Source organism: Euphorbia lathyris, chromosome 6 (genome assembly GCF_963576675.1).
Source record: "Euphorbia lathyris chromosome 6, ddEupLath1.1, whole genome shotgun sequence".
Taxonomy (NCBI): domain Eukaryota; kingdom Viridiplantae; phylum Streptophyta; class Magnoliopsida; order Malpighiales; family Euphorbiaceae; genus Euphorbia; species Euphorbia lathyris.
In genome coordinates this window covers 48,930,863-48,954,945 of record NC_088915.1, presented here as the reverse complement: position 1 = coordinate 48,954,945, position 24,083 = coordinate 48,930,863, and the positions used below count along the sequence as shown (strand labels likewise).

General features: G+C 35.8%; 3 protein-coding genes and 1 long non-coding RNA gene across 11 annotated transcripts; 2 read left to right on the top strand and 2 right to left on the bottom strand.

Moving 5' to 3' along the window:
• Positions 1–5,454: 5,454 nt before the first annotated feature.
• LOC136233851 (uncharacterized) lies at positions 5,455–8,260 on the bottom strand. 6 transcript variants are annotated; one of them, XR_010690963.1, is made up of 5 exons: positions 8,143–8,254; positions 7,550–7,691; positions 6,628–7,431; positions 6,182–6,514; positions 5,455–6,092 (listed from the first exon to the last, which is right to left on the bottom strand). It is a non-coding gene; the product is annotated as an uncharacterized lncRNA (long non-coding RNA). The 6 variants fall into 6 exon arrangements; XR_010690961.1 differs by having other exon boundaries at positions 7,571–7,691; XR_010690962.1 differs by having other exon boundaries at positions 7,600–7,691.
• Positions 8,261–9,836: 1,576 nt separating this feature from the next.
• LOC136232358 (transcription factor GTE8-like) lies at positions 9,837–16,024 on the top strand. Of its 3 annotated transcripts, none has more exons than XM_066021464.1 (11): positions 9,837–10,204; positions 10,709–11,982; positions 12,078–12,126; positions 12,250–12,369; positions 14,021–14,094; positions 14,172–14,244; positions 14,934–15,026; positions 15,109–15,215; positions 15,293–15,359; positions 15,512–15,642; positions 15,741–16,024. In XM_066021464.1, exons 2-11 carry the CDS (start codon positions 10,774–10,776, stop codon positions 16,011–16,013), a joined length of 2,196 nt encoding a protein of 731 aa, XP_065877536.1. In that variant the 5' UTR covers positions 9,837–10,204; positions 10,709–10,773; the 3' UTR covers positions 16,014–16,024. The 3 variants fall into 3 exon arrangements, with proteins under 3 accessions (XP_065877536.1, XP_065877537.1, XP_065877535.1); XM_066021465.1 differs by having other exon boundaries at positions 12,238–12,369; positions 14,946–15,026; XM_066021463.1 differs by having other exon boundaries at positions 12,238–12,369.
• A 2,441-nt stretch (positions 16,025–18,465) lies between these two features.
• LOC136231908 (TLC domain-containing protein At5g14285) lies at positions 18,466–19,480 on the top strand. Its single transcript, XM_066020930.1, has one exon. It carries the CDS (start codon positions 18,628–18,630, stop codon positions 19,384–19,386), a length of 759 nt encoding a protein of 252 aa, XP_065877002.1. The 5' UTR covers positions 18,466–18,627; the 3' UTR covers positions 19,387–19,480.
• Positions 19,481–20,458: 978 nt separating this feature from the next.
• LOC136233115 (lysine histidine transporter 1-like) lies at positions 20,459–23,096 on the bottom strand. The gene is made up of 8 exons (XM_066022686.1): positions 22,987–23,096; positions 22,235–22,383; positions 21,779–22,162; positions 21,315–21,708; positions 21,137–21,242; positions 20,937–21,028; positions 20,789–20,857; positions 20,459–20,712 (listed from the first exon to the last, which is right to left on the bottom strand). The coding sequence occupies exons 1-8, from the start codon at positions 23,035–23,037 to the stop codon at positions 20,614–20,616; spliced, it is 1,344 nt and encodes a 447-aa protein (XP_065878758.1). The 5' UTR covers positions 23,038–23,096; the 3' UTR covers positions 20,459–20,613.
• Positions 23,097–24,083: the final 987 nt, after the last annotated feature.

Here is a 24,083-nt window from a genome sequence, read left to right as displayed (position 1 = left end):
AGTTGGGAATTGACACTTGAAAGGTCAGGTTCCAACTCAGCACTCAGATTTACTCAGTTTCAGTTTTAACAATTTATAAGCTGAGTAAATTTCACAAGCAACACATGCACATATATATATATATATTGAGAGAAAGAGTTTAGAAGTTACTCAGCACGACTTATCCTGGTTCGGCCTCTTTGCCTACGTCCAGTCCCCAGTTCCTCCTGGGATTTTCAATCCAATACTGAGCTCTTTCAAGGTAGAGCACAAACCCTTTACAAGGCAGTGAGTATGCAAGAGTATGTCCTCTATTCGTCTACTCAGCTCCTACTAAGTACTACAACCCAGCACTTAGATTTTTCTACCAGTGAATGCTTACAACCAAGCACTCAGCATACACTCTCAATATAACAATTGATAAAACACTTGTTCTCTTTTCAGTAAAGAACACTTTAGAAGATTACACAGTATCACTCTATCATTTACACAAGGAATAGAAGATTTGGTGTAAGATCTTTTTGTATTTGAGTGCTTTGAAGATTTTCTCTCTTGTATTTTTCTTTTGATGCTTCGGCAATGATCCAAGGTTCTTGATTGTCCTTTTATAGATGGAAATCTACATATGGATCATTTGAATTGTTTTAGCTGTTAACACCAAAATGGCTCTTTTAGGGAACATCTTCTGGTCAGCTTCAGACTGTTCCGCCATTCCCTTCCTCTGTTTTCTTCAGGCGTCAGGTTTTGTCTTCTTGCATCAGACTTATCTTTTTGTGCCAGTTGTCTTTTACCAATAATCCATTGACACATGTTTCTTGGAATTATTCTTCTGTGTATTTTCGAGGCTTCAATTATTGGTGCAGAAGATTGTCAGACTTTGTCCTTTAGTGAACAGATCCTTCATGCTGTCCTGACTGTTACTCAGCTTCATTCGTTATCTTCGAATGTTCAACTTCCATGCTGAGTTCCTTCTTAGTCAGCACCGTTCTGTTTATTCAATTCTGAAGGAGTCTTCTAATTTAGTCAGCTTCGTTCTGGCAACTTTGAAGAAGACTTCTGAGACTGAGTTCTACTCCACTCAACTTCTATTCTTTCATGCTGAGTTCCATTCCACTCAGCTTGGCTTATGCTGACTTTTGTCCTGTTTAACTTTATATATATTTTTGCACTCAATATTGAACAAACACATTAGTACAATTAAATCAAAGCATTTAAATTTAATTGCCTCTTAATCATGGATGATTTTGTCAAATCAAAATCTTGTGGAAAGGTGTTTCAACATGCTAGACTTCACCATAACTACATAGACCATTTGAATTTCCTCACACTCGTTAATAAACACCTTGTGAGTTGGACAAACGATCAAGGTAGGCTTCTCTTTGGTTTTAGCCTCTCCTACAAGAGGAGTGAGAGCATAACGAACCCCATCCTTCACAAACTGATAGGTATTCTTCTTTTTGGCATGGGTAGCATCTCTATCAAATTGCAAAGGACGTCCCAATAAGAGGTGGCAAGCATCCATTTCCACAATGTCACAATAGACCTCATCCCGATACTCTCCAATCTCAAGAGGTACCCGACACCTTTGAGTGACCTTTAACTCTCCCACGTTCTTGATCCACCCCACACTATATGGACTAAGGTGCGCCTCAATAACCAAACTGAACCTCTTGGCGGCGGTGTCACTAATAATGTTCTCTTGGCTGCCACTATCAATGATCACATTGCACTTCACCCCTTGCACTAGACATCGGGTTCGGAACAATTGGTGTCTTTGGTCCACTTCTACTCTACTCGAGACCAAAAGCCTCCTCACAACATGTATGGCTTGCCCACCATCATATTCTCCATCATAATCATCACCAATCGGATCACAACAAACATCCCCTTCATCATCATATTCCTCATCGTCTTCATACCGCTCAACCATGTTGGCGCTTCTTCTCTTGGGACACTCATTGGAATGATGGCCCCGCTCATTGCATCAAAAACATTTGAAAGGAGTCGGCCTTGCATAGGGGTTGTTGTCCCTAGGGGGTTGTGCCGCTTTGAAAGGCCTTACGTCCCCACTAGGTGCCTTTCCCGCACTAGGCGCCTTGGGATCGCTTGAACTTGCGATGCCCTTACCTTTGTCAATCCCCTTGGGAGGTCCTTTCCCTCCATAAGTACTCTCAATCCCGGCTCTCCTATAGCCGTCACGCCCTCTCAAACTCAACTGCGACTCAACCTTCAATGCTAAGTTACGGGCGTCTTGGACCCGAATCACCATTTGCGTTCCAATCCAGTCTTGAATGTTGTATCTCAATCCTTCAAGATACCTTGAGGTCTTTTGGCTTTCAGTTTCCGACAAGTTAGCCCATGCCGAAAGCCGCAGGAACTCCGAGGTATACTCGTGTACACTCCTTGCACCTTGAGAGCAATTCCGATAAGAACTGTAGATGTATTGCTCGTAGTCGGATGGTAGAAACCTCTCTCTCAACATCGACTTCATTCTAAGCCAATATCTAATCGGCTCCCTTTCTCCTCTTATTCTCCCTTCTTTAACATTATCCCACCAAACCGAAGCTCCTCCTTTCAACCGATAAGCCACTAAATGGACTTTTCGATCCTCCGGTATTCCCACATAATCAAAGAACCATTCCACCTCTAGCAAGTAGTCAAGAAAACCCTCTATGTCGAGTTCTCCCCCGAACGACGGTAAGTCCACTTTTAATTTGAAAGCATCATCCCGCTCGAAGTTCCCCCCATAGGCCATTCTCATATTCGGCTCGCCTCTATATCCGCCTCTTTCATTACCCCTACCCCCATACGGATCATTCAAACCAACATTTTCCCTCTCATAACCACCTACAACATTATTATGCACAATATCCATATTCCCGGCACGCACATGCGCGAGACCAACAACATCATTTGCATTCATATCATGCCTAGGTCTATCATTCATAGTATTGTCATCAATTCTAATCCCCATATTCCTAGCAATCATAGAATACCATAATCATCAAACAAATCCCCATCACTATCACTATCCCCATTTCTAATAATTACGGGATTAGTTCGCCTTACCTCTTAAACCCGAAGGTCCATCGGTTGGGGTGCATAATTTCGTCTTAGGGGTGGTGTCGGTTGTCGCTCAAGCTGGGGTCGGGTTTGCTCTTCTTGCCGCCGGTGGGGTTCTCCGGTTAGAAGAGCTTGAGTATTGCGGTTTCCGATTCTTAGTTCTTCAAGGGCGAGAAGAATATCTCGGGTACTCGTGTCGTGCTTCTCCTCTAACGTTCTTAGTGACTCCATTAGATGCTTCACATTGCCTTCTAGCATATCAACTCGTTGCTCCATGGATTTGGTGGCTTTGTTTGTGATACGTGGTTGAACCATTTCCGAGAAAAAGTCTTCGGGAAGGAAAAAGACTCGCCTCTGATACCAACTGATGTAGATTAAAGTCGACTGAGAGTTTTAATCATAAACTCACAAAGAATGCAAATCTTCTCTAGCTAAACTAAAAGGTTGAATAAACCCAAGGATAGAAATCCCAAGCTCCAATGGAGGCTATATTGTTTAATTCATCAAAAGTTCTTGAACATTACAAAAAGAAATGCTTAAATACTCCATCTAAACATGGGAGAAAATACTAAAAGCCCTTGAATAGGGTTTTTAGTAAAACATATGAACAAGGGTAAGATGGGAATGGAAGGAAATAATGACAGTCTAGTAAATTGTGAGTGATGGCAAAACAATAATTACACAAGAGCAGAAATGGTCCCCCAATAGTGAGAACTTGGAGGAGAAGTATTCTCCAGCTTAGCACGCCCCGCGCCTCTAGATTCACGACCCACATGTTTAAGCTTCTGACCTTAGTGACGCTCGCTGATGGACCTCACGCGTGGCATCTTCGGGACTACGCCCCGCGTAGTTGAGCCCCTAAACTTGGTGGCTCTGTTGGTTGGGATCCACGCGTGGCGTCCCTAGGCGTACGCCTCACGTACTTGACCTCCTGGACTGATTTCTTCTCGGATGCCGAATCCACGCCCTGCGCATATAGAGGCACGCCACGCGCCTCTGAGCTCTTGGATAATTCTTCAGAAATGGGACTCATCACGCCTCACATCTTAGTGAGCACGCCCCGCGTGCTTGGCTGGTCACCCCAGATTTCGCTATTCTCGTCTCGTGGGTCCGGGCTCGGACTTAGGGAAGGGATGCCCTCATCATTTGTACAACTTGTTGTCTACTGACTTACCATGTTCATTTGCTAAGAGGACAATGTCAGTACCCATAGGGGTTGATATTGACTTACAATTCTCCATGTCATATTTCTTCAATATTTCCTTTGCATATTTTGTTTGGCTAATGAAAATTTCATTCTTCCCTTGCTTGATTTGGAGTCCAAGAAAGAAGTTGAGTTCTCCCATTATGGACATCTCAAACTCAGTGTGCATATGTTTACTAAATTCCTTACAAAGAGACTCGTTAGTACCAAATATAATATCATCAACATATATTTGTGTTCAAAGGAGAAGATTCTTCTTTTTACCAAACATATGCTTAGCAGGGTATCCTTACCCTTTTTCTTTATGAATAAGGTTATATCGGATTTGCCTCTGACATAATTTCTATAAAAAATGATGAAGTCTCACCTTCACCAAAACTAAGTAAAGACACTTTAGAAAATGAGTAAAGGCTAAAAGGCAAGTGCCTGGAGTGCCAAAACCCTAGAAAAGCGAATAAAACTTAAAATAGGGAACAAAGCCTATAGTGGCGAATGTCTAGAATAATGGTAGAACTGCTAGAACTACGTGGCTTTGATTCCCAACAAATTAATGGGGCATGTAGGAAGCTTGATAAATAAGAAATTATCAAGTTCAAGCCAAAAAGATTGGTATATTTTGATAAGTCGAAAAAGGAGAGTTTCTTGAGTTACACTCCCACTACAAGAATTCAAGCTTATTACGACAAATTAATTTGTCAAAATATGTCATATTTTTGTCAAAAGAAACATTTTGTTACAAAATCTTTTGTCACCAGGTAAAGGCTATGCTTACTTTGTTTTTTACAAAGTAGGTCTTACTTTGTATGTTTTCACCATTAGATTAATTTTATACTCCATCATCTAATGGTGAAAACATACCAAGTAATGGTACTTTGTCAAAAACAAAGTAACCATAGAAGGCACCTTTGTCACCATATTAGTCACAATAAGCCCGTCTTAATAAATTTTTTGTGACAAAAATTAACTTCCTCGTAATAAATTACTACTTATTGTTACAATTATAATTTGTCATGGGTCTAGCTATTATGAAAAAATCAGTTATCATAATACAATTTTTTTTTCTGTCATAATAGATTATATTGAAAAATCCATAAAATAAAATTTATCGTGACAAATAATGCAAGATGACAAATGATACATTAGTACAATAGTTACATTATGATTAAAGAAATGTGAGTACCAACTTAATTTATATATATGAAAGAATATGAATTAGAAGTGTATAGCTTTTTTTATAATGAAAAAAGAATTACAAACAGATCTTAATGAAACCATAAATTTTAGGTTTCAGAACAGGTAAAATTAAATAGGAAATAAATTGAAAGAGAACTATTGTTAAGCATAAATCAAGTTCTAACAACTGACTAATCACTATTTTAGCTACGTTGTGTGATGCAAGTACAAAATTGTAAGGCTGCTAACTCAATCTACAGGATAACGGAACACATAATCTTGAGAGGTATCCAATGCAACAGGAGCCATGAATTCCACTTGGCAACTCCTAGATAACCAATGAAAGGTAACTTTTTCCCACATGACCTTAGTTGTTGCTCTAGCTTCTCCTTTTGGTCTCTGCATTCATAATAAAACATGAAGATCAACAAAATAACAACCCCAATAAGGATTAAGTAGGTAATTACAATTCCATTAGTAACAAGCCTCAACAAGAGAGAAGCCACAATAACACCAATAAGTTGTGCAATTCAATAAAAGGAAGCTCGGAGAATAGAAATCTTTCCTCCCACCAAAGCACCGAAAGCAACAGCCGGATTCACATGCCCTCCTGATATGTTGATGCTTGCTGAAACTGCTGCTGCCGAATCCCATTTTTCCTTATACATTTTATCTGCACCAAAAGAGAACATCACGACATAAGCTTTTAATTCAAGAATTAGGAATATATATATTCTTACCTAGAGCAAGAACAGATCCTACTCCGGTAAACACGACGCTGCGAGTGGATATAAACTCAGTTAATGCAGCTCGCATGGACTCTGGCTGGGCTGCATCTTCTGCTCTCCCAAATGCACATCCTCGAGGCATCTTATCTTGTCTCTTGTTGTTAGGGGAGAAGAACAAAGACGCATTTGCATGTATCAGAAGTGGAAGCATTGAATTCATATATAGCAGCAGGAAAGATTGTTTTCTGTGAAACCATTTGGGATGGATCTGGAGTTCTCCTAGCTAATGGTGTTGGCACTATAATGGCCAACTCCGAGTACAATAATGACTTTTATTTCAGTTACCCTCTACCCGCAATAGTAATCACTGTAGAAGATGGACAACAAGTCTTAAATTACATAAAAGCTTCAGAGTATATTGAAATGCATATTGTTATACTGGTTAAATATTTGTTCTGTGAAAAGTACGATTTACTTAACGGTTTCGATCTTTTAGGAATCCAACTGTGACAATTCTAGTCAGTGAGGCTCGGACTGATATCATGGCACCTTCAGTTGTGTCATTCTCTTCTAGAGGACCCAAATTAGCCAAAACATTCATCCAAAAAAATAGGGTATTCTCGCAAATAAAAAGATGGAAACAATGTAAGAAATTGCAACTCATACATCATCATATAGAGACACTTAGATTGAAGGAAATAAATCATCAAATATAATAAGGATAAGGTAATGGATCAATGGTTTTTAGGTAAGTATCAATTTAGGATCCACGTACAAAATAGCACAAATATAGGCTTAACGTTTAAAAAACAGTACCAATTTAGGCCTAGATAACGAAATCTGATATGTCATTCATATTACACCATTAAGTTCTGATTTCTCTCTCCACATACGAGTAATATAAATGACGTGTCCCGTTCTGTTATCGAGACCTAAATTGGTACTCTTTTTTAAGCCTATATTGGTGTTATTTTGTACATAGAGTCTAAATTGATACTTCTCCAATTATAGCCCTATTTTGGTATTTTCTCCCAATATAATATTATCAGAATTTGATTCCAAAAAACTGCATATTCAAACACCATTAACAAACCTTTTAATAAGGAGAAAAGATGTTTTGATTCCAAAAAACTGCATATGCAGACATAAAAGAAAAGATGTTTCTAATTTTACAAAATGAAGAAAAATGAGAAGCAATTGTTACCTCATCAATGTCACACATAACAACTTTGTCCATAGTTTTATGTCTGAGAATTTCTCTAGCAGTTGAACCTTCACCTCCTCCTATGATGAAAATTGTCTTTGGACTAATTAATTACAATCTAAATAATTAATTAACTTGATAATTAAACATATAATTACAACTAACAAGCATAATAATAAACGAATTGGACCAACTAACTGAACGCAATCAATCACCAACCATCCACATGGTAATCTGTGAACCCTTACTAAGTAGAAGGCCTTCCCAAATATCTTTGAAAATTACAATATAGTAAGAGCATCATGTGATTATCCTATAATCAACTACATCCACCAAGAACCTATCAATGAAGAAGAACCCAATTAATTTTCCCAAACAGAGAATTTTGTATAGATAAAATAAACACGCTATAAAGTTTTAATAATCAGTACATTGCGATGCTAACAATCGAACGACAGTTCATTCAAGAATCCGATTTAATAAATAAAATCTAATTATTAACAAACTTAAAATTAAAGAGCTAGAAAATGCATACACAATTTTTACTCCAATGACAAAATGTACAAGCAGAACCTCAGAGAAAGCAAATAGGGAAGGGTGAAAAGTAATATAGGGTTAAACAATGTGATTGTTGTTCCAAGAAGTGATCGATTAAATAAGAACATGCATCTGCTGCCGTATTAAGATTGAACCTAGATTTCGCTTCATTGATAATAGATGAGTCTTAGATGAAGAGAGAGGCGATAGAGAGCTTCTCGTAAATAGAGAGAGAAAAACGATAGAGAGCTTACCTCGGGGAGAGAGAGACTGAGCGACCGATAGCAGAGAGATAGGGGCGGGGTTGCAGTAGAGAGCGGGAGAGAGGTGGAGTCCATAGGTTTTGGTTCACCTAATTGGGGAAAATTTTGCCCTTTAGAATTTATTTATTTTTGAGGGGAAATTTTGACGCTTAAAAATACATTATTTTTGACAAATTTTATTTTATTTTATTTTATAACTTTCTGTCACAATATTTATATTTATGATGAAATTGTGTGACCAAATTCTTTTTTATCATAATATCTATTAAGTCTTCCTTTATTGTGATAAAATATTTTGACAAGATATTGCTTTATCACAATTTGGTATAGTTTTTTCACATTTTCTTACAAGTTATAATTTTGTCATAATAAATATATTAATTGTAACAAATATAATTTTGTCATAGAAATTTTTGTCACAATATTACATATTTGTTGTAGTGTCCCGAGCACTTTCATTGGCTTATTTGATGCTTAAAAAATTTAAATGACGTGTCCCATTTCTACTGGTCTGGGAAAATATGTTTAATGGAAAATCATTAAATATAAAACACGCTTTAGACAGCCCTATAGAGCTTTTTTATACCTTTAGAGGGGGCTTCTGATAACAACCCAAATTATTCTAGAATGAGGAATAAAAGGAAAATTAATAGAAATAATGGCAAACCATTATTCCTTATAAAAGTGAGATTTATGCATGATTAATATGAAATTAATGATAATTAATGCATGTGTGTACATGCAAATAATGAAGAAAAATGAAGGAGTCTCTAGCATTATGCTATGCCGTATGGACCATGACGAGACACGCCATAACAAGATACGTCCGATGAGAGCGAGTAACGGAGACCCGCATAGTTCTTAAGGAGAATATACATACGCCTCGACGGTTCTAAGAATACCAAAAGGTGTACTTATAACCATGCATGAAGAGGAACACATACAATTAAATGACAATTAATATCCATTAATAAAGAGATGAGTATCCGCTAGGTGAACATGAGGAAGTTTCTTGAGACGGATCCATCGAGGGGTTTCTAAACCGTTATCAAGGAGAAACCTCCGACATTGATGATACTAACAACTCCATTAATACTGAAACCATCGAGTATAACTAAAGTAACATCAAAACCCACATTCAAGAACAATAAATGGGATTAATGCGATTGTTACATAATTGCATGTAAATACCCCAGCTTCCTGAGATCAAAGGTACATACACATTATTCTAATCCTACTTTGTGATTACTGATTATTCTCTCAAGAATATTACTGATTTAGGCATCGGAGAGTCTCCAGCCGATCTCAACGGCGCCTCACTGGGAAGTGCTCCGATCAAGGATTTTTTCACAAGTTATCACTCTTGTAGCTTCCACAGAAACGTCGGAGCCCACCATAAGCTCCTACATCCATCCAATGAATGAATTAGTTCGTTTGATCGTATAATCCAAATCAACATTTACCGTTGACCTTATCAGGTATGCTATAGTCAATCACTTAATCCTGATTAACGATTTCTAAGCAACACACTAATAAAATAACTGTACCCAATTAATACAGGCAGCTAAGTAACTGCTGTCTGATCCGACGGCTAAAATTAAAGTTGCTTTCAAAGCCGTTTGATAAGTAAATCTAAAAAATCCAATGGATAAAATCTCTCCAACACTGATCAATGTAGACAGAAAATCATTTAGCCCCTTTTAGAGTGCGCACACAGTAGCGGTATAGCGAAGTACAAGTCTCGCACTTTTTCTCTCTCGTTTTTTTCTTTTGGGTGATCTTTCTTCTCTGCACTTCGACTCGGGCGGCTCTGCTTGTGATTTAGTTTCTCAGGCAACCGTAGCGCTCTCTTCAAGTTGAATATTGAGCTTCGATTTGGGGCCAACATTATGATCTAGGGTTTTCGGTTCTGCTGCTGTCGTTCTTCGCCTAGTTACGTATTTATTCTTCTTGGGTTCTTGTATCTTGCTGTTAAATCATCGTATGGTTCTACCGGACTTCGTTTCTGTTCAAGTGTTTGCCATTGATTGAGCCTGCAACGGTCAAGTGGCTGGTAAATCACTTCTAGTGTTTTGGTAGTTTTTATTGCAAGTTAGCGGGTGTTTCGTATTTAGGGTTAGGGATTTTCTACAATTTGCTTTTGTTGTAGGAACTGTACTTGAGGTGCAAAAGATTTGAATTTTGGACTATCTTAATTTATTTCAAACCTTTATTGATCTTTTATTCAATAGGGTAGCCTTCTCTTTCATTGGGAAATGTTTAATTTCCAATCTTTCTAAATTGATTAGGTTGTTTTTATTGGGTTAATCTGGAAGTTTTTTTTCCCTATGTGTTCGTTACATTTAATTTTTCCCGGCCTTTTCATTTGTCGAAACACTAATTACAATTGTAAAATGCTAATTGTCCGTACAGTAGTTTGAATGGATTTGCATGATGAATTGTTGGTTTGGCCTTTTTAAAAGCTTGGTTTGAGCAAACTCAGTGGTGTTTTTTATATATTGCTGGAGACATACAAGTATTAGAGGTAATGGTATTTCTCCTGATTTCGTTTATGCAGAATTGGGTATTCCTACTGCATAGAAGGAACGAAGGGAGCACTAGAGTTTAGTTCTGTCTAAGACGATGGCAAGGAATAATAAATTCCATGGGGGATATTATCGGAATGCATTTGAGACAACATGTGATTTGGAGGGTTCTGGTAGCTCAGGGAGGATTGATGCTGAGATTACAGTTTCCGAGGATTCAAGTGCTCCTGCCAGAAAATTGATTAATTTAAATTCCAATAAACAGGACAGGTTTGGCGCCCCCCTACAAGTCCTTTCTTTGTCGCAAATGTCTCGTTCTGAAAGAAAGGATCTAATGCGTCAATTAAGATATGAACTTGAACAGATAAGAGTCCTCCAGAAGAAAGTTGAGGTGCAGAGGATAAATGCTGTTACAATGTCATCTTCCAGTGACATTCTTAGTTGTAGCAATGGAACAAATGTGCCTCAAGCAGGCATAACCTCTGGGTCGGGGAAGAGAATGAATCCAAATCCTATTGGCAAGGGCCGTGAATTGAAAAGAACTAGTTCTGGAAGGTTCAAGTCTGCAAAGCAGACTTCAGTACCGACAGCTACAGATGTGATGGTAATGAAGCAGTGTGACACATTGTTGACTAGATTGCTGAACCATCAATTTGGGTGGATCTTTAAAGCGCCAGTTGATGTTGTTAAGTTGAACATCCCTGACTATCTCACTATAATTAAGCATCCAATGGATTTTGGGACAATTAGGAGCAAGTTAAATTCAGGTTCATACTCGAGCCCGTTGGAATTTCTTGCTGATGTGAGGCTGACTTTTAAAAATGCAATGGAGTACAATCCAAAGGGGCATGATGTACATATAATGGCTGAAACTCTTAGTAAATTTTTTGAAGTTAGATGGAAAACTATTGAGAAGAAATTGCCCAAGACTGAACTTCAGGTTCTGCCAGCAAAATCAGGGCCTTGTGAAGAATTGCGAATTCCTGAAGTATCTTCTATTAAAAAGAGGAAAATAGATTCATATAAACTTGAAACAATGACAGAGCCTGTTAGGCAGGCAATGACAGATGAGGAGAAGCAGAATCTAGGAAGAGAATTGGAGTCTTTATTGGCGGAAATGCCTTTACATATAATTGATTTTTTGAGGGAACATAGTTCAAACGGTAGGGATGCTGGAGAGGAGGAAATTGAGATAGACATCGATGACCTAAGTGATGACACTTTATTCACATTGCGTAAGCTTTTAGATGACTACTTGCAAGAGAAACATAAAAGCCAACCAAAAGTGGAACATTGTGAGATAGAGGTAGCATGACCTCCCTAGACTGACTAGATAGCTTATTTCTCATGTAGTTTTTGAGTGCCTGTATGATTAGAAACATCTTCTCTCTTTTTTTACAGTTGTTGAATGAATCTGGACTAAGCAATTCCTCCATGCACCAGCAAAAAGGTTACCATCTATTGCATATGTTTTTTTTTATGAATGTGTAGGCTTTAGCATTCAAATTTCCAACTTGGAAATTTTTATTTTGTTCATCTTTCTCATATCACTTCTTTTTAGGGAATGATCCAGCTGATGAGGATGTTGATATTGGTGGTAATGAGCCTCCTGTCTCAAGTTATCCTCCAGTGGAGATAGAGAAGGATGCTGGCTGCAAGGGCAGTAAATGCATCAGTTCGGGCAGCTCTAGTGGTAAATCACATATATCTTCTGTAGCTTATATCAATTTGTATTTTCAAATTGTACTTTCTTATTCAAATTAATGCTCTCATGAGCCCTGCAGATATGTATTAGTTTACATGTGTTTGGTAAAGGAGCATGTTTACATGTACTTTTGATAACATAATTGTTAATTATGTTATATGCTTAAATTAAATTGTTTTGCATGTCTTCTATTCTTCTGCTATAACATGTTATCATTTTTTTCCTATAAAATGCTTGAGTGGTAATTAATTTATTAATTTGTGTTCAATGTGGAATTGTTGTTAATGTTGATAGCTCTAGTTGTCATTGAGTGACAGTATGCAAGTGAAGTAAAAAATGAATCTGTCAAATAAAAAAATGTGTCTCTGTAACTTTGTTGCTTGGGAGTTTTATTATATTCATAATACCTTGGTTGATTTCCCTATATAGATAGTGTGTATTATTTCATGGTGTGAGATTAATGGCAATCATAGGATTAAAGAGTGCGGTTTTGGAATAAATATTTGAACTAATTATAATCATACATAGAACATAGTTCATATTCTTTTGAGGATGGTTTTATCCTGCTTGTTTTTCTGGAATTCAAGTTTATATTTTTGCTATATATGCTAATCACTAGTACACATTTCTTGCCTGCTTCCATGCAAACCCTTAAAACTTATCATGCTAGTATCTTATTTTGACCTGTAAGATGGTAATCCCCCTGTCCCCCAAGTATAGTATACTTCTATTTTTCATACAATTGAAGTAAATCCACTCAATATGGCCTGGAGACAAAATTTTATTAGTTACCCCTATTTCAATTGGATGATTATTGATTAATTTATAATCCCAACCAGAATTTTGATGCCCTTTACACCTTGTTCACAACAATACACTCCCTCCATTCTGAATTATATGTGGTTTAAGGGATGGAGAAAATTTCTGAATTATAAGTCGTTTTTACTCAATTTCACTTATTTTCTCAATTTTGGCTTTGCTAGAATTCTCCATTTAAAAACGCATCTTTCCAAGAATATGAAAAGTTTGAGAGAATATTGAGTGAGAATAGAGAGAAGAATGCGCCACTTCACAAATTTATCTATTTTAATTGTATTGTAATCTATGTTGCACGAAAACTCTTCTTCATTAGTGTTTCGTGTTTCATGTCCGTTTCCATTTTTCGTGTCCATTTCCGTTTCTTTGCCCTTTCCATTACCGTTTCCTAGCTAATTTTTCTTAGAAACAAAGTTTCCCGGTATCCGTTTCATTTCCCATTTCCGTTTTCGTGCAACATAGATTGTAATTAATGAGAAAAGAGTGAATATTGTGGGAGAATTAGTCATTAGAGAGGAGATTATAGGGTAGTATTGTCTTTTTACGCCTTATTTAATGACTTCTTAATTTACAAAATTTTGTCTTAAATGACATATGGAATGGAGGGAGTATTAAACAAGGGCATATTAACTTAAGGAACTGAATTTTAACTATTAACTATACTCTTGAAAAAGGATGTGGATTATAATTTGGGACAAATGGAAATAGAGATTTGTTTTATATTTGTGAGATGGAGGGTATACTAGTGTACACTTGAGGTTACCCTTCATATTCTCTTGTGGAAGTAGATAACCCTTGCTCTCTGATTGCTTGTCCTTTTTAGGTTCTGAATCTGATAGTTCTTCAGAAAGTGACTCCGATGATGCAAAAGCTGTAACCCAAAAGGCTGCAACTAAGGTACCTGCTATTTTTTTAGCAGAATGTGGAATTTCATATTCACATTGATATTTGACTTAACACTATTTTTTCTATAGGTTCCTGAAAACTCGGATGGGGTAGCTCAATTAGATGATAGATCATGTGGTGGTGATCCTCTAGAGAGAATCCGTACGTATTACATTTGATTTTATATTAAGAAGTCAATAAGTTTTTGTTTCTTTCATTTTTTTTTGTTGGGGGGGGGGGGGGGGGGGAGGATTTTGCCAACTTTGGAGATTGTGGGGATTGAACCAATCTACTTATTTGGTTTATGTAAGATTTAAATATGAAAATCAATTGGCATAAGGTGATCTTCCTACTTCTGAAGGAAGAATTACGAAATTGTGTCTGTAGCTATATATTTTTCTAGTGGGCCTGTTAACAAGTGTTCTGATATCCACATAATCTTCTTTGTTTTCTTTTTGGCTTTTCTATGGTCAAATATGAAAATCAAACTGAAGAAAGAATTATGAGATTGCTTTGCTATCATGTGTTTTTCTAGGCAACTGTTAAGAAGTGTTTTCAAATTGGACTGGCATCGTAACAAGGGTTTTGGTGAAATTATAATTGAAATGAGTGTTGGGGGAGACTTGAGAGGCTACAAAGCAAGTTTAGAACACAATTTTTTTTTTATCAATTTTTTCTTCAACAATCAACAGGGGCCTCCATTGTGATTTAAATTTCATGTGCTTTTTTCGTAACCAATTAAGTTACAACTTAGAAGACCATCTCTCCTCTCCCCTGTTCTCCCATTCTGTTTATCTTGCTTATGATCTTGGTTTATATCTCTCTCTAAGTTAAGGATTTTGCTGATTCAGAGTCGTGTGCAGAATCTGTTAGTGGATTGGATCAACTTGAACAAATGTCTCAGCAAAAGCCAAGTTCCGTGGAGTCAGATACCTGCCAAGATGGTAAGCTCGAGTATGTTGAAGAAATTGCTTTCGTTCATATTCTGGGTTGAGCATCTCACAGATCTTCTTATGATTATCATAGGGGAAAGTGCTCCTAGTGAGAGGCAGGAGAAATTTATCAGGGCCGCACTGCTAAAGAACCGGTTTGCTGATACAATATTAAAAGCTCGAGAAAAGACTCTTACTCAGGTTGGATATGGTCTTCTTGTATACCATAATCTTGTACTTGCCTATTTCTGTGAGGTTAAAGTTGTGAGTGCGGTCAGGTTGATAAGGGAGATCCTGAGAAACTTAGGCGGGAGAGGGAAGAACTAGAATTGCAGAAAAGGAAAGGTACTGATTTACTTTACAGACAACAAGGTGTATAAGGCTCCCATATATTGCTTTACTTTCGAATTTTGATTCTTTTGAAGAAAAAAATACATGGTTGTACTCAAGGGTGAAATTACATCACTCTGAAAGATGATTTGTCTATATCCATGCAGAGAAAGCAAGGCTGCAAGCAGAAGCCAAGGTGGCAAAAGATGCACAAAGGAGAGCAGAGGAGGCAGCTGCTGCGGAGGCTAGACGGAAGAGAGAACTTGAAAGAGAAGCAGCACGCCAGGCGTTACTAAAGGTAGGAAGGGTTGCTTTGTGTTATAGAAAGTGCGACCGACCACGTTTGACATTCCTTGTAGCAGAGATTTTTGATTGGTATTGATTTGTTATGTGCAGATGGAAAAAACTGTTGAAATCAATGAAAATTCACGGTTTCTGGAAGACTTGGAAATGCTTGGGGTAGCACCTGCAGAGCAATTACCAAGCTCTGTAGATGAGACGAGTCCAGATGAGTCTCAGGATGGACTGGGTGGATTTAGATTTTGTGGAAGCAATCCCTTAGAACAACTTGGTTTGTTCATGAAACGGGATGAAGATGAGGAAGAGGGTGACCCATTAAATGTTTCAAATCATAATGTAAATGACATTGAAGAGGGAGAAATTGATTGATTTTGTGTGCACTCATGAATCATTGTGAATCAAGGTTCCTCCCTCCTAAGCATATCTTATCTTGTTCTGGAAACAAAAATGAAAAATCTCAGATGGCTCAGCCAACAGCCTTAAAATATAATGTGCTTACACACTGGAACTAAAAAATGTTCCCTGAATTGCTTACAGAACCAATTGAAAGAAAGAAAAAAAAAAAGTCATGGTTATTATTTATTATGTTAAATTGTTAGGTAATTTGCAGATTTACCTACTGTTAGTGTTCAGTGTTAGATATTCTTATAGAAAAGGTCCAAGTCAGGTAGATGATGGATTTTATTTTCCATCAAATTTTCTTTAACTTGCTGGTATCAAATTGCCTTTGTATATTTTCATTTATGTTCAATTTTATGTAGTATTGTTCATCTTATTTCATCGAAAGAATTTCCAAATTTATGCATTAAATCCAACTTGCAGACTAAAGATGATAACTCAAAAGTTAATTTTTTATTATTATTAATGGTACTAAACTTGATTAAACAAAAAAAAATTCTCTATGAATAATAAACTAGTTAAAAATAATTATAGAGAGCATCGAGGGTTCTTAAGTTCAAAGAGTTTGAGTTAAAAAATCAATTACATAGTTACTTTTCAAATCATTAAAGTTAAAAGAGTTTGAGTTAAAAAATCAATTACAAGAAATTTTTAGTTACTTTTCAAATCATTACAAATCATTAAGAAAGAATGAAATGACCGTAAAAATTTCTCTCTCTAAATGGAATAAAGGAAACAAAGAAAAAAGAAGAATGAAAGGACCTTAAAAATTTCATTGCCTATTTGTTTCGATTCTAGAAAAAGAATCCTCTGTGACTATTTAATTTAGTTCAAATGATGCAATAAACTTGAGTTGTGGATTGTTTTTATACATACACATGTCTACGTTTTAATATAAGAATTAAAATCAATTAGTTCAACTATTAACATAAAAAATTAAATCAAGTGCTTCAACCAACAACAACAACAACAACAACAAAACCTTATTTCCGAAATGATTCGGGGTCGGCTAACATGAACCATCATATAAAACCATGAAATCAAGTCGTGTCGGCGACACAAATTCGCTCCCTCCATTCCGTCCTATCCACTATCATATTTTCCTCAATTCCCAGTAAACTCATATCACTCTCGATCACCCTCCTCCAAGTTTGCTTAGGTCTTCCCCTACCCCTCACCACTACATCCCTTTGCCACACTTCGGTTCTCCTAACCGGCGCATCAAGCGCTTTACGTCTCACATGGCCAAACCACCTTAGTCGGTTTTTTCTCATTTTATTCTCAATAGATGTGACCTCTACTTTTGTCCTAATTATTTCATCACTCACCCGATCCTTTCTCGTATGACCACACATCCATCTCAACATACGCATCTCCGCAATCGACATCTTATGGATGTGGCAGTGTTTCACTGCCCAACACTCCGTACCATATAACAATGCCGGTCTAATTGCCGTCCGGTAGAATTTCCCTTCAATCAAGTGCTTCAACCATTAAAATAAAAAAGGGTGAAACATAAGAAATTAAAATAAAATTAATCAAAGAAAATACATAAATATTATATTTTAAAAATAAAATAATTGTTTTAAAATAATTAAAAATAAATACTAAAACGGAATAATATTAATAAAATAAAAAAATTTGGTCAAAATTATTTTCAGGGCTCTAATGCATAAATAAATAAATATAAAGATCAAAAGTGAAATGAGTGTAGGGATAAAAAAGTATATGGTCAATATATTTTTGAAGGAAAAAATTAAAAATATATAAATACAAGAATCAAAAGTGAAATTAATCCAAAGATAAAAAATAAAAAAAATAAAAATATAGATCAAAACAAAAATTAAAAAGTAAAATAAATAACGAAATAGAATTTAGATTAAAGGTTAAAATAGTAAAAGATGAGAAAAGGAATAAAAGACCTCAACCTATTGCTGAAACCTAAAAAAAAAACGCTTCTAAGAGTCACTGTTTTACTTTCTATTATTGAGGAATCCCTCTCCATTCATAGTCTATTTCTTATTTCATTTTTTTCAATCCATCTGTTCCATTATATAAGTTATTTTAAAAAATGATTTTTTCCCCCAAAATATAGGTTATTTCTAGGTATCTAAGAGTTTTTAGTTTAGTTTCTCGATCCAAACATTGCATTTTTATTTTGGTTTTCAATATATCCAAGGTTTATTCCTCAACCATTACCTAGTGGATGAGAGCTTACCTATGATTTGGGAGGTCATGGGTTCGAATCACATCCGGGTGGAGTAAAAATTTTTCTTTCTTTTTTAATGTAAGCCGATTGTGCGCAAATTTTTGAAAAAAAAAAAAAATTACATTTTCTATCTTAACTAAATTACCTATCTAGTTGGAGCTTAAAGGTTCAAAAAGTATAGGTTTAAATCCAGATTGATAGGAAAGTAGGAACATTGAAACAAAATTGAGTGAGCAACAATAACACAAATTCCAACCAACTCTTGGCTTTATCTCTCTATAAATCATAAACCCTACTACCCGCTTTTACCTTCCTTCTTCCACCTTCAATCTCCCTTCTTTTTCTCCACATACGGATCCTGGGGTTTCCTTCCCCATGGATTTGGGAACCCATCAATCCCTAATTCCCTCCCTTCCAAATCTCCCTCTTTTCTTCTCCTTATTCCTTGTCATATATTTCATTGCTTACTTCGTCGTTTTCCGTAATTGGAGCCCCAATCTTCGACCCGAAGCTTCCAGTTGCTTAATCTCCCTCTTCCATGGTACTCCCGCCGTTTTCTTAGCTACTTTTGCTATTCTCTCCGACTCGAATCGTGGCTTCTCTTCGCTCAACACGATTTCTCAAAACGCTGTTCTTGATTACAGTATTGCTTATTTTTTAATGGATCTAACTCATTACATTATTTTCTTTCCGAGTGATTTGCTCTTCATCGGCCACCACTTAGCCACTCTTTTCGTCTTCGTTACTTGCCGGTACTTGGTGTTCCACGGCGCCTACGCTATCCTCACTCTCCTAGTCCTCGCCGAGGTTACTAGCGCTTGCCAGAACGCATGGACGCTCGCCGGAGCACGAAGGACTGATGCGAAATTCGCTGCCAAGGTTTACAATTTCCTTTCCCCTCCTTTTTATGCGTTCTATTCGTTGGTGAGGGGATTTTTGGGTCCTTATTTTGTGTATCAAATGGGTGCTTTTTACATAAGTGGGGTTGCCGATAGCGTTATACCCAAATGGATTTGGGTTTCTTGGATTATTGTTGTGATGGCGGCAATTTCTGTTAGTATATTGTGGATTAGCAATTTGTGGGTTGAATTGTTTAGAGAAAGAAAGGGAAATTTGGAGAAGAAATCTAGTTGATAATCTTTTTATATTGCATTGTTGTGTAACACTGAACCTCTGTTTTAGCTTTTTGGGTGAGTATAACACTGATAATAGATACCCATTTTTCAGATATCACTTTTATATAATTAACAGCTGTTTGTTATTTAATGATGTTTCTATCAAAACTTTCCAAAATTTTTGTTGATGAGAATACCATACAAACACAATGAAATGCATTGCAACATCTGAAAAGATATAAATAAATGGTATATAAGCGGTTACAACTGAAACTGGAATTGTTTACCATTTTCCTTGTCATATTGGGCACCAAAAAGTGTGGTGTGGTGTGGTGTGTCATAATTTACATTTGTTCCTACTTTTAGTTGTGTTTTCAATTTTCATACATGTGTGAACATGGATGGAAAATGCAGAGTGTATGAACTAGTCCCAGTAGAAGAAGGCTCTATCTTTTACTTTGTATCATGTTAATTTCTTTCTTAGCAAAGTTTTTCTATATTATATTTGCTTCTTTTGAGTTTCATTATCCCTGACCCTCTGCTTATTTGAGCATTAGATCTTCAAATTGAAACATAATGTACCTTGTTCTCTTTAATATTTAATGAGAAGTACACAAAAATGCTCATTTCAATTTTATTGTTTAGAAATCATTCCCAACCAATTTTAGGACTTCAATCATTATAGTTTACGGATTCTTTCTAACCAAACTAATAGTGGGTGGCACTGGCTGGTGTTGACTTTCATTTGTTTATTCAGTCTTCTTTCCTTTTTAATAGAAAAAATTGAGATTCAAACGGAAACAATGAAAATGTATTTATCAAACATTTAATTTAATATATAATCTATACTTTATCCATGTGCTCAATTATTGCTTGTGGAAGGCAAAGCAGAATGTACTTGTTTTTTTGGTTTACCTGTTTATATTAATATTGTTGAGCAGAAACCTAAATAGCAATTTACTTTTTAGGGTTAGTTTGAATCTAACTCTTCATCTCTATTGTTTGCATTTAGTTGATTTTTCATCCAAAATAGTCACGAGTTAGTTGGAGTAAAAAGAAAAAGTAGTTAAAAAGGAGAATGAAACCAGCACTCAATTAATTAAATGATTGGAATTACACGAAAGGAAATGAAACTGTGATGCAGTTGTGTGGAGTGGACATAAACCTGTTTTTTTTTCTAAACCCCTAATTGATCCTCAATTTGTTTATTTCTTGTATACAAATCCAACTGGGGTTTCATCTGTCTTCAATTGAAGAACTCGTAGTCCTTGGCCTGAAGTATTATATTCCTCAATCCTCCGATGGGGGATAAAATCATCAACATAAGGCCAAGAATAATGCATATCTGAAAGGATAATTTAAGTAATTAGGAAAGATGAAAATAATTGTTTTATAATTATGATGTAAGATATAAATCATACCCAGTTTGTAATCCAGGACAAGCTGAACTTCTTTGGCTTATAGATTGCAAGCCACATGACGCAAGGAAGCTGGAAATTGAAATTAAATTAATTGATTAATAACTGTATGATAAAAGATCTGTGATGAGGTGTAATAGATTGAACATACAAAGTAGGTAGTTGGGGCAAAAGCAAATCCTCCGAAGAACCCAAGTAGCCCACCAAAGAAAGGAAAGCATATGGCCACAAACATTGTGAATGCTGCAACCAACAATGTAACAAGTCTCGAATCACACTCACACTCGTACTAATAAAACAAAAACAATTCAGTTGTTGCATAAATTAGGATGACAATGGAAATGTACTTACCGACGTATAAATTACGAGTGATAAATCGGAGACTGTTAGTAGGTTTGAAATGCAACTTCTTCACCAACAAAGTTTCCAGCATGTCGAAAACAGGCATTGCATACAACTGCAAATATTATACTATATTTAAAAGCAGAAACAGAAAAAGAAAGAAGCAGTGGTGTTGAACAAGGCGAACCTGATAACTTCCGATAACATGAATAACAACAAAGGCGTTAGCCAAGATAATAAGCCAGTTAGGCTTGTTGAGGGAAATAAGGATGTTGTCAGCGACGTGGTTGCCAAACATGTAGTAGCCAACAAGGGCAACAGGGAAATAACAGAGTGCCACAACTATGTAGGCAAATATGACTCCTTTCCACATTGGTCCTTTGGATGGTTTTTCAGGAGTTGATGGAATAGTTGCTTGAATTTCCAAAACAACATTGTGTCCAGCATAAGCAAAAGCAACATCACCCAAAGCACTAAAGAAATCAAACACTTTCCCAGCTGTTGTTGTGGATCTGTAACTATAATCTACATCTGCTTCACGACCCTTATGGGCCGATGCTCCCCATGCTATTGTAGAATAACTGCAAACATACATTTTCTCATAAAATGATAACTCATAAAATGATAAGTTGGAAATAGATAGATAGATACCTGAGAGACATGACAGCAGCAGCCAAAGAAACACCAGAAATGGAGTTGAAATTAGGGAGGTGAGCAAGGAAAAAATGAGCAGATGCAAAAATCATAATAAAATAGGTAGTTTTGATAGGTTTGCAATCGGGGCAAGCAACATTATGGATCTTCTGAAGGGATTTTCCACCAGTAACCATATAGACAATGTCAACTCCTACTTCACAAATAATCTGTTGAGGGACAACTATGTAAAGGCCTAGTTTATCCCCAAAAGCATGTTGACCAAGCTCATGATATCTGTCGAAACGTTTTCCAGGTATCATCTCATGCATCTCTACCATTTGCCATAGTGTGTATAATGTTATGGTCCATGATAGTACCAATATAACTGTTCCAGGCCCCCTGAAAGCACAACATTATTAGATATGTGAATGTTTGATGATTTAAAAGAAAAGAAAAGAAAAGAAAAGGTACCATCCAAGACTTGACATAGCATAAGGAAGGCTGAGAACACCAGCTCCAACCATGGCAGTCACATTGTGGAAAGCTGCGTACCACCATTTTGCATTCCTTGAAGATGTAATTGGAAGCCAATCATCTATTTCCTTCTGCCTTGCATCTACCTGTTAACACACCTCAATCCTTAACAACATGCTCAAAATTCAAAGGATTAATTATGGCTTTAACTTTTTTTCAGAGAACATAAACGATCCAAACATCAGTTGTAGATTCTAGTTAATATTCAGAGTAGAGGAACTAAAGACGAGCGATGATAGTTTCCTTGTAAATGTTTTCCTTTCTAACCCTTCATCCAAACGAATGTTTATTGGAATAAGCAAACAACTTAATAGAAAGGAGTTGCTAATCACTTTAACAAATAACGCATTACTATCTTTTCATTAGTTCAATGGTATAGAGGGTCAATCTGGATTTAAAAAGTTCAATTTGACTCAAAACTGAATTTTATGTTTGTTTTTTATAAAATAAACTTTACTTTTCATCCAATGGTGAAAAAAAAAAAAAAAAAAAAAAAAAAAAAAAATTGAAAACATACAAATTAGCCTTCAATTTGAATTTCTTTCAGAAAAAGAAAAGAAAAAAGAAAAGACTGAGTGAGTAACCAGTCTAGATCTTGTAGGCAACATAAAAGCAGTGAGTGTATCCATTATTAATTCCAGTTGAACAGAAACGTTTGTGTAATAGTATTAAGAAAGAGGGAAACTTACCTGGCTGTGGCTGGGGACAACATCATCAGGCTTATCAACTTCAGTAGCCATATTTTTGAGAAAAATGAAATTTTTCTGAGGAAAATGAAACAATGAAGAAAAACAAGTGTTTATTTATATAAACTAAGGAAATATCGTAACTGACGATGTCCATTATGAGATATCCGGCCTCCAGCTTAATGACAATCAACAAAATTACAGAAAATGCCTTCATTATTATTCAAATACAGAATCTCATTTAATATTGTTTTCCATTTCTAGGCCTGCCTTCACTTGCCTATTTTCCCATATTTTAATTAATTAACTCTATTTTTCAAAATAAATAGTTAATACTATTCCATTCAAAATATATATTTATTTTTTTGCTTCATTACATTTATGGTTAAGGTTCAATTGTTCCCATTTATGAAAACCAAATTCATTTCATCACTGTTCACTTTACGAAAATAAAAACATAAATATTAATTTCTACTCTCAAAAACATTGAATGTATTCCATGAAAAATATTTACATTCAATGTAGGATTAAACCTGTCTAAACACTCTTTTCAAAAAAAAAAAAAAACCTGTCTAAATACATAAATTATATATAAAAATACCTGTCTAAATAACAAGTGTTTTGTATCCTTAAATATTTTTTTAACTAAGTAAACATCTTATATTCGTTTCATTAACACTATGCATAGTATTCCTCAAAAAAAAAAAAAAAAAACACTATATATAGTATATTAGTTTCGGGAAAAGCTATCCGGATAGAATTTATCCGGATAGAAGGGATAGGAAAAAAAAATCCTACCAAAATGTCCTTTTAAAATATTTTTATTTTGTTTATTTTTATATTCTATTAATGATTCAATACTACTAGTACATTAAATACTATTTTAGTTTGTGAGTTCCCATGACTATAAATATATAAACGAAAATCTAATTTTATTTTATGAAGGGTAATTATGATATTTTAACTCATTCTATCCATTCTATCCTCATTTTTTCTATCCATTTAGCAGTGTCCGTTAGTGTCCATCCTATTAAATTGTTTTTGTATATTCTAAATACAATATTTTGGTATATTCACATGTAATGTAATTGACAAAAACT

Excerpts from the sequence above, each read along its gene's own strand:
- LOC136232358 (XM_066021463.1), top strand. The coding sequence starts at position 10,774 with ATGGCAAGGAATAATAAATTCCATGGGGGATATTATCGGAATGCATTT. Across the intron at positions 11,983-12,077 it reads TGGAACATTGTGAGATAGAG|TTGTTGAATGAATCTGGACT; the intron begins GTAGCATGACCT and ends CTTTTTTTACAG. Across the intron at positions 15,216-15,292 it reads GAGAAAAGACTCTTACTCAG|GTTGATAAGGGAGATCCTGA; the intron begins GTTGGATATGGT and ends GAGTGCGGTCAG.
- LOC136231908 (XM_066020930.1), top strand. The coding sequence starts at position 18,628 with ATGGATTTGGGAACCCATCAATCCCTAATTCCCTCCCTTCCAAATCTC.
- LOC136233115 (XM_066022686.1), bottom strand. The coding sequence starts at position 23,037 with ATGGCTACTGAAGTTGATAAGCCTGATGATGTTGTCCCCAGCCACAGC. Across the intron at positions 22,163-22,234 it reads GCTATGTCAAGTCTTGGATG|GGGGCCTGGAACAGTTATAT; the intron begins GTACCTTTTCTT and ends TTGTGCTTTCAG. Across the intron at positions 21,243-21,314 it reads ATGTTATCGGAAGTTATCAG|TTGTATGCAATGCCTGTTTT; the intron begins GTTCGCCTTGTT and ends TAATATTTGCAG.